General features: G+C 40.5%; 2 protein-coding genes across 5 annotated transcripts in view; both read left to right on the top strand.

The window, feature by feature from the left end:
- The first annotated feature begins 2,068 nt into the window (after positions 1-2,068).
- Positions 2,069-7,282, top strand: LOC106959340 (transmembrane protein 237A-like). Its single transcript, XM_015051857.1, is given in 11 exon segments — positions 2,069-2,279; positions 2,281-2,384; positions 2,462-2,581; positions 3,074-3,179; positions 4,121-4,275; positions 4,611-4,731; positions 5,082-5,273; positions 5,355-5,428; positions 5,515-5,602; positions 6,610-6,731; positions 7,081-7,282. Coding segments are annotated over 11 exon segments (1,269 nt in total). The 5' UTR covers positions 2,069-2,160; the 3' UTR covers positions 7,149-7,282.
- Positions 7,283-8,003: 721 nt separating this feature from the next.
- Positions 8,004-8,975, top strand: part of LOC106959332 (abl interactor 2-like) — a 43,610-nt gene continuing 42,638 nt past the window's right edge. The window contains exon 1 of one of the 4 annotated variants that reach the window (XM_015051845.1): positions 8,004-8,161. In XM_015051845.1, coding sequence (XP_014907331.1) covers positions 8,045-8,161 — 117 coding nt within the window. In that variant the 5' untranslated portion in view covers positions 8,004-8,044. The remainder of the gene's footprint in view (positions 8,162-8,975) is intronic. The other 3 variants (XM_015051844.1, XM_015051843.1, XM_015051842.1) reach the window with 3 other exon arrangements.

The following is an 8,975-nucleotide window of genomic DNA, read 5'->3' as shown; positions in this document are numbered from 1 at the left end:
AAAGCGGTATGTTTTTTAAAACAACAACAACAAAAAAATTTTTTAAAAAAATCTATTCTAGCTCGTTTTTCTAAGCAAGAGGAAAGTATAAACTGATTGACGGAAGGACAATCTTGTCACAACACTGTATTTTAAGGACAGCAATTGAGATATAACAAATAATTTCCTGTTGTGGGTGACATCACATCTGATGAGCCAATCAGAAAACCTCCAGGACCTTGCAGGGCTCAGCACATGATCCACTCTAAACCCTGAGAGGAGTTCGGGAGGCGCAGACCTCCTGTGTCTGTGCCTCCTTTCAGCTATAAGTTTAACTCCTCACCTTTTGTTTAGGCGTCTAGCTTTCCATCCAGACAGTCCAGAAGTCAGTTTGAAGGCAGTTCTACGATTAAACCCAACCAGAGAGCTGAAAGATAAAGGATAAAGGGCAGGAAGATGAGTTTTTCTCCTTTACCTTGATAAGATCAACACACAGAGGGACAAACTGCAGGATTTTATCTCTACAGACACTCAGCGGTTCAGGTGAGCATACACAAGAATATTTTTTTGTAATGGCAATACTGCTACAAGATTTTATCAGAACGTCCTTTAATTTCCAATCCCTAAAACAGTTAAAGAGTTTTCAAGTTTTGATTAAACGTCGATAGGTATGGACTGGCACAAGAGTCTCACAGTAGCATAACTTTAATGAAAATAAATAAATTCACTGGGTGTGATGGTGTTTAAGCCAGAGTTAAAGACTAAATTTGATGCAATCATCATGACTTTTTTTTTTCAAAGACTTCAGACTCAACTTGGACTCCTGCTCCAAACACTCAAGACTTACAGTCTCATGGTTTACAGCTCAAATCTTATTGAAAATCTCTCTCCCATGTATTCAGGGGTAAAAGCAGTGTGTAAACTACAGGCCACGACTCTGACATGTGAGTACCAGTTCAACTGGCAGATTAGTTCACTTATAATAGGGAAATGTCTGGTTATAACTGAAATAATTGGCCAGCAAAACTTGTTCTTTTTCATCAATATTGAGGAATTACTTACCAAAAACAAGCTCATATATTTTGCTGAAAACATAACTGTAAGTTAGTTTTGTCTTATTTCAAGTGTACCGAGATATTTGCACTAGAAACTAGAATAAAAATACTTGGTAAGATTTTATGTTTGATTAGCTTGTAAAAATAGATTAACACAAGCAAGTGTTAATCTGTTTTTATTAATATTTTCTGAACATGATTTTTAGACACTACTTCTAGGGTAAATGTCACACTTTATCACTTTACTGAAGATGAAAACATACTTTTTTAGAGATGTTTTTTTTTAAATGACAAACATGTTTGTCAGATGATAGTGTGTTAACTAAAGGGCTCTGGACTCTGACAGTACTGCGGTGCTGCAGGTGGACTAGAAAGCTAGAATTTCATCAGTCAGAGATTTAAAACTTGATTCTGACAGTTAGACCTGAGACTTGACTTTTGAAAAATCAATTGTGAAACATCATCTGATTGCTTTCTTTAAAGGGACAGTGTTACATAATTATGGCTTTCTTGAACTTTCAATCATGTTATGTTGCTATTCCCTCATCAAAAACCTGCAGTGTTGCCTTGATTCTTTCATGCGTGTTTGAGAAATCCTTTAATTTCTATGGCAACCATTCAGCTTTCCAAGCTTCCTTCTTACAGAGCTCTCCTCCCCTGCGATTCCTCCACTCAGCTCCTTCAGACTAGTCGGCAGCAATTAGCAAGCATCTGTTGGAACTGCGAATCTGCTGAGCTTAACATTAAAGGGTTAATGTTGTTGACCCTTTGTTAACAACTTTAACCTTTTAACGTTGTGATGACAGGTTGTGATGACTTCCTGAAGGCGGAGTTTCAGAAAGAGCAGGAGTTTCTTAAAGAGACAAAGGCCCAGCTTCCAGAAGTCAAATTTCTTTTAAGCCTTGTTTGAAATTTACAGCAATTTCATAGTTAATTGATTGTCTTATTAAGCTACTCTACGTGACTGGGAAATATACAATACTGCCCCTTTAAAGATATCGGCAGATGGAACTGATAGGTACATGAAACTAACCCCGGTGGGAAGCTGCATGCTTCGTGCTTTTTGATCCGTTTCCTAAAGCGTTGCCCCGCCACCTGTCCTCCGGCTAATCCAGTTATCTCTAGCATGCGGCACCGCCCGGCCGCCTTCGAAATCCTCATTAAACAATCATCTAGTGACCTAAATTACTCCTGGAGAGGTGGCGACCTCGCGACGCGGTCCTCACGCACCTTCGGCGGCGTTCACTGAGCTCCGGGCGTTTTCGCAGGGAGACGTCGCCATGCCGACAGTGAAGAGCAAGAAGAAGAAAGCGAAGAAGGAGGTGACTGAGGCAGAGGAGCAGGGCGAAGGTGAGCGTGCTCCACCTGCAGCAGCTCCACCCGCTCGCCTGCTGTGTTGTTGCTTCACTCCGTGTTTTGTGCTGCAGTGGGGCTGGAGGTGGAGATGGAGGACAGGAGTAACTCCGACAGCAGAGACCATCTGACCCCGGATCTGCACGACGCAGCGCCGCACAAGAAGAAGAAGAAGAAAAAGGCGTCAACCATTGGTATGAACATTTGCACTAAAAGAGGCAGTAACTGCTGGGTTGGAATCAAGTCTATCTTTTAGGCTGCAGTATGAAACTTCCAAAAAATGAGTTTTGTTTTTTTTTGTTTTTTTTTTAACAGATAATCTTTGAAAAAAAATCTATTTGTTTTACCCTGAGTTACTATTGCCAGCTGAAGAAATGCATCAAAAACAACCAATCAGAGCTAAGAAGTAGGTCTTAGCGCTGTCAATCATGCTTGTATACATGATGCTAAATGTGCTAATAGCAGAGAAGCAAATTACCATTCCAGGAAAACCATGTATCCGTTGTCATTTGTGGTTATGCTAACTCGCCTTAGCATTCATGACAAGAACTCGCTGCAGAGTAGCAGAGAGAAACGGGGCAGAGGTACACAAGGGTGATTGACAGCGCTAAGGCCCTCCTCAAGGCGCGATGAACTGAGCAGAGTGCCTGTCACAGAGAGTGTGTGGCTGTGTGTCGCTCGGACAGATCAGGAAACAGAACACGGGGATGTACCAAACGGCAACACGGCCGAGGCGGACGGGGAAGGAGAGGAGATGACTGTCGCCGTCACCAGGAAGACAAAAAGGAAGAAGTAAGTACCAGTAACTGCAGCAGGATTTAAAACATCAGACTGATCTGATGGCAGCAGAGGAAGTTCAAGAGTTACTGATTAAAAACAACCAGTGAATGTAGAAGTGAGAACAACTTAGCAGCTTCAATTATAAATACAGTAAAGATTAACTAAGAAATGCGTTGATTAGAAGTTAAACGAGACTCTGATGGACTCATATGAAGCAACTATGAGCTGACTTTTACCCAAAGCAATGTCAAAAATGTAAATCAAACAGTTGGTTGTTTTGGTGGAAAACATCATTTTCGGTTATTGTTTATCAATAATTTAAAAAAAAAATTAATTTTAATGTCGAATCTGATTCAAATAATAAAATGTTGAAAGAGTTTTCAACATTTTACAACGGCGTATATTATGGCCGTTGTAGACTGAAAAAAAAGTAGATTTTCACCAAAAAACTCATTAATTTTTAGAATAATTTCGTAAATTATCTGTCTGTTTCAAAAGTCAAAAATGTTTGACTTTTGAAAATAAGAAATTTGTAAGTATCCTCTAGAAAGATTTTGAATTTTGAAACTCAGAAATTTCCTAAGTCAAAAAGTTTTTACTTTTAAAAACAAGAAGTTTCCCAGTATTTTTCTAGAAAATTTCTGAGATTAATCGTAAAATATGAGGGGTTTTTTTGTGTGCAAATTTTCAACTTTCCAGAAATTTCCAAGATGTTTCTAAGAAATTTCAGAATTGATCGCAACATTTCTGAGTATTTTGGTGTAAATTTACTCCTTTTGTGATTTTCTATCTACAGTGGCCTTCATCCATCATCGTAACGTTTATGTTTCGCAGTTCGTCTTTCTGAGCTGGAACTGATTCGCTTGTCTTCACACTTTTCTACGGTTATTTATAGTTTGCTGGTTTCTGGTTATTTTTTCCTTCAAACTCCTCTTTGCTTTCTCCCGTGACAGGAAGGCGAAGGCAACAGAGCACTACAGCAACGATCTGGAAGCCGAAGACGAAGACATCATCACCGACGCTCAGTCTCCCATCCCGCAGCATTCCCTGTTCTCCGCCCCGCACGGACACAGCCAGCCGGTCGGCAAAGTTTTTGTGGAGAGGAACCGTGAGTGGGAATCTGATATGTGAAAGGTGTTGGAGTTCCTCTTTCAATTTTTCATTGAAAAAGTCAGACATTTTTCTTATTTCAAACGACTGGTTTACATCCATTGAGATCTTTCCCGCCAACAGCCATCACTAGTAACTCTTTGAAGAATATGAATTAACATGAGTTACAACAGTGTTTAGTTTTCCTTTGGGATCAATAAAGTATTTTTTGAATTTGAATTGAATTTGGGGTTGACCCAGAACTTTTGCACAACAACGTTTCCAAGGCAGTTTCTGCAGAAGTCTCCAGAACGTGTTAGTCTTTGTGTGTGAGGGTAACCTGTGTGTGCGCAGGGCGTTTCCAGGCCGACCGAGTGGAGCAGCTCAGGCACTTGGAGCTGACTGAGGACTACATGGACCCCAGGCAGATCTGGACCACCAGGGACGTCTCTCTGAAGGTTCACAATGGCTTCAGGTTCGTTGAGACGTGTGAGCCAAAACAAGCATGTAGCATGATAGCTCCTTTTCACTTCAAATATCCCAAGCTGTTTGCTCAGTTGTTATGACAAAGCTACAGTGGGGTTCAGGGGTAGAAAAGGGAAACTGAACCTCTCTCTGGAAGACATGTCCACTGACTAGTTCACTGAAGAATATCTTTGTAGCAATAAGTTCATATTTAAAACACTATTGTCCTCGAAAAGAGACCGCTTGGTGTCCGGTACGGATGGAAAACCAGAAACGATCAATCCAGGCAAGCCGCTCACGAAGCAACAGCAGGTCTATAAATTAAACACATAAATGCGGTCGTGTGTCTTCCACCTGCAGGGTGGTCGGTTTGTTCTCTCATGGGTTCCTGGCTGGCTACGCGGTGTGGAACATCATCGTTGTGTACGTGCTGGCCGGCGAGCAGATGACCACGCTGCACAACCTGCTGCAGCAGTACCACCCTCTGGCCTACCCGGCTCAGTCTCTGCTCTACCTGCTGCTGGCCATCAGCACCGTGTCCGCATTTGACAGGTCTCTGCGGGCAAAAACAACACCTCAGAGATTTACGTTTCTGTCTGAGAATAACATGTGAAGTTGGGCATATCGTCATAGGGTCAACCTGGCCAAGACGTCCATGGCCCTGAGAGGCTTCCTCACTCTGGACCCGGTGGCCGTGGCTTCCTTCTGTAAGACCTTGACGAATGTCTGATGACGATTACGACGACAGTGGAGATGATGACAATGTTTTCATGCCGTCTCTGTGTGTATCCAGTATATTTCATAGCCCTGATACTGTCCCTCAGCCAGCAGATGACCAGCGACCGCATCAACCTTTATCCTACGGCCAATGAGACTCTGTGGTGAGATCCGTTATTGTTTTTCATTCGACTTCAGCGCTTTTGAAAATAATCTAAAAGAAAAAAGACTATTGTAATGCTTTTTGTGATGATAAATTGAACAGTTGTTACCTACTAAAGTGACCAATGGGTGTGGTTCAGAATGTGAGTTTTTGCAAACCTACCAGAATCCTGTGTAAACGTTGAAAAAGGGGTTTTCAGTAATGCTAAATAAAACCTAGCCTGGCCATCGCCTTCTTATGCAGCTCCGCTCCCGCTGAGCTAGATTTCTCAGGACGGATTTCATCCGGGCCGATCAGCGAACAGAAGGATTTAGAATTACAGAGCTCCTTTAGTTGTAGTTTAGCAATGGCAGCGGAAGAAGTGATTAATCGAACGAAGTCTGTGTTGACCACGCTTCCAAATACTGAGCAATTCAAGTTGGAGCAAGAGGAAAGTTTAGTACATATTACTACTGGCAAAGATGTCATGGCCCCTCTCCGTAACAAACCACCTAGCTTGACTCAGCACTTCTATCTTCACGGTGGACATTTTTCTTTTTACAGCTCTCCGTAGCTTCATAGCGTAGCACCGTTCACGTTTGAGAAGGCGCAAACATTAGCGATTGGCTAAAATCAGACCAAACTTCAACAGAGTCTACGCCATTTCTCAATAGCCAAGGGTTGTGACAATCCATATGAAGCAAAGTGTAGAACAACTGACTGGTTTTTACACCCAAGCACTTGTCATTAGGTGAAGCCTCTTAGTTTCAGCACTGCGTTATATACAGCTACCTCAACTGCGGTGTCAATATCTAAGAGGCATATTTCATAAATTTGTTTAATGATTTATTAATATGCAGTCTGTTTGTCCGTCCTCTGGTGGATGTCCATCTTGGGCGACTCGGTCCTTAAGATCCAAACTAAATGCAACGTACCTTTTAAAAAATATTTATAAAAGATTGTCTCCCATCAGTTGTCTTCATTCAGGAACTGAATTAGACTTGATTTTTAATGTTTTTTTACTTGCAGGCCTCAAGGCTCCGAGCAGCAGATCTTGCGGCCGTGGATCGTGGTCAACCTGGTGGTGGCGCTGTTGGTGGGCGTGGCATGGGCTGTTGTGTCCACGCGGCCAGACATCGACTACACAGAAGGTAAGCCTGGATAAGATCCAGAATAAAAATCTGTTAGGAAATACTTTCTTATTAATTGCATTTTTTTCTCTATTACATACATTTCTTAAGAGCTGGTCTTATTTTGATATTGAAATAATATTAATATTTAAAAAAAAACGGATAAAATGAAGCCCCCTTGCAATGTATGCTGCTAGATTACAAAGAGATTTTTTCCTGTCATCCTTTTAGTACATCATAATTGCTCATCATCGTGGTGTTTGTCGTTCTACCACTAGATGGCACTACAGTTATTATTATATACACTATACGGCTTGGTCGCAATGAACCCAATACTCAAAAAGATTTTGCTTTTTTTGTGTGTGAGCAGAATTTTTGATGACGATGGAGGTGGAGGGTTTCCCTAGAGGAGATGAAAACCTGGACATCCCTGCCTAAAACCAGACGTGTTGAATATCTGTCAGCCCGTGTACTAGACTCAAAATACAATGATGTATGATTTTGTACGAGTAAATATGTATTATTTGTTTGCTAAATGTTATTTTGTAAATAAATGTGTTTATGTACAGTAACTGCTGTGTGGATTGAGAATGTTTGACTGCAGGGGAATCTGAACCAAACAGTTTTGAAGTTAAACTATTTTACAGTCTCATGTAAAATATTTTGATTTTCTTAATTCAAAGAAAAAACAGCACACTAATTTGCACGTCTGCAAAATAGTCAAGATATGTTTAACCTGTGCTTTTAGACTGTACCTAAATCAATGAAAATTAGAAGTGATGGAATAATATCTCACATTCTGTATTGATATCAAAGTAGACAAGATGTAGTTCTTCAGGATTTTGTTTTTAAGTGTCCAAAATGCAAAACCCACACAACTTAAGACAAACAGAAGTTTTGTGCTGGTTGTTTATGATTTAATATATTCTACAAATTATCTGTGATTACAGCCGTAAATTTCGTAATAAAAAAAACAACCGTAATGCACACATTCATACCCACCCAAAGGTTCGTCAGGGGGCCAAAACTATTACATTTGCACGTCATTAAAGATCCAACACATTAAAAAGGATTTGGACTGTTGCCACCTTACTAAAAGAAATAAACATACAATTTACAGTTTATTTATTTATTTATTTATTTTACCATTCTTGTCTCATGGTAAAGGGTCGAAAGAAGTAATTTCACGGGCAAAAAATGGCCCTTATAATACATTTCCCCAACATTTCCAAGGTATCTCGTCGTAGTTGTGAAAGTTCCCACAGCCCTGGAATGCAGCAGGATGCATCCAGTCAGCGCGAGCCGCAGCCGTTAGTAGTAAGGACTATGTAAAGATGGCGGAGCTACAGATGCTGCTGGAGGAGGAAATTCCTGCGGGACGGAGAGCGTTACTGGACAGTTTTACCAATCTGGAAAGAGTAGCGGAATACTGCGAAAGCAATTATGTCCAGGTAGGGGAGCGGTTTTTTTTTTCTTTAAAGAAACCGAGGGTGCTAATTTCTAAAAAAAGAAACCCACGGAACAGTTGTGTGGTGGGGAGTGGGCGGTAAGGGAAAGAAGTGATGGAATAACTAACACAGTCCGTTATGCTGCTGTCAGCTCTCTGTGGAAAACACACAAAAAAAACTATTCAAAATAAAACAGGCTCATTGTACTTATACAGTACGACCAATTCCAACATATTTTCCCAATTTAACAAAAAATACAACTTTTACAGTGGGTATTGTAGAGCACCATAGTGCGTCTTTTTGAGGGAAACTTCAGTAGGAATGTGACAGACATAAGTGTTAAAAGTTGTCATTTAGTCTTACGAAGCTGGCGCATGCTCATTGCACACACACCGAATAAAGCAGCACATTGTTTTTTAGGCGTAAAATGTCATAAAGCGCTTCTTACGTGATGTTTGATGGCTGCAGGCAGGCAGGGAACTGTTCACATAAAATGTGTGAAGTCTAGCATCACACTTTATTAACAGTATTTTATTATCAGTTGGAAGGAGCTCACTCAAAGTACACCATTCACCACAGTTTCTGTTTTAAGTATTTTAACAGGTCCTTACCAGGTCTTGAGATATTAATTATTAATCAGACCAAGCAAAAAAAAAAAAAAAAAAAAAAAAAAGAAGGAGACCTGTGTGTAAAAATAAGTCTATTCTTTATGCTGCAGATAGACTTTGCTTATCAGACACACTGATTAAGTCTTTGCACATTTTCATCAAGTTGGCATAACATTATGACCACTATCTTAATAGCCCTGAGCCCTGGA

Source organism: Poecilia latipinna, unplaced genomic scaffold (assembly GCF_001443285.1).
Source record: "Poecilia latipinna isolate Pla-1442-1.1 unplaced genomic scaffold, P_latipinna-1.0 Scaffold1070, whole genome shotgun sequence".
Classification (NCBI taxonomy): Eukaryota; Metazoa; Chordata; class Actinopteri; order Cyprinodontiformes; family Poeciliidae; genus Poecilia; species Poecilia latipinna.
The sequence above is the reverse complement of the archived record's forward strand: the minus strand, read 5'-3'. Positions and strand labels throughout refer to the sequence as shown.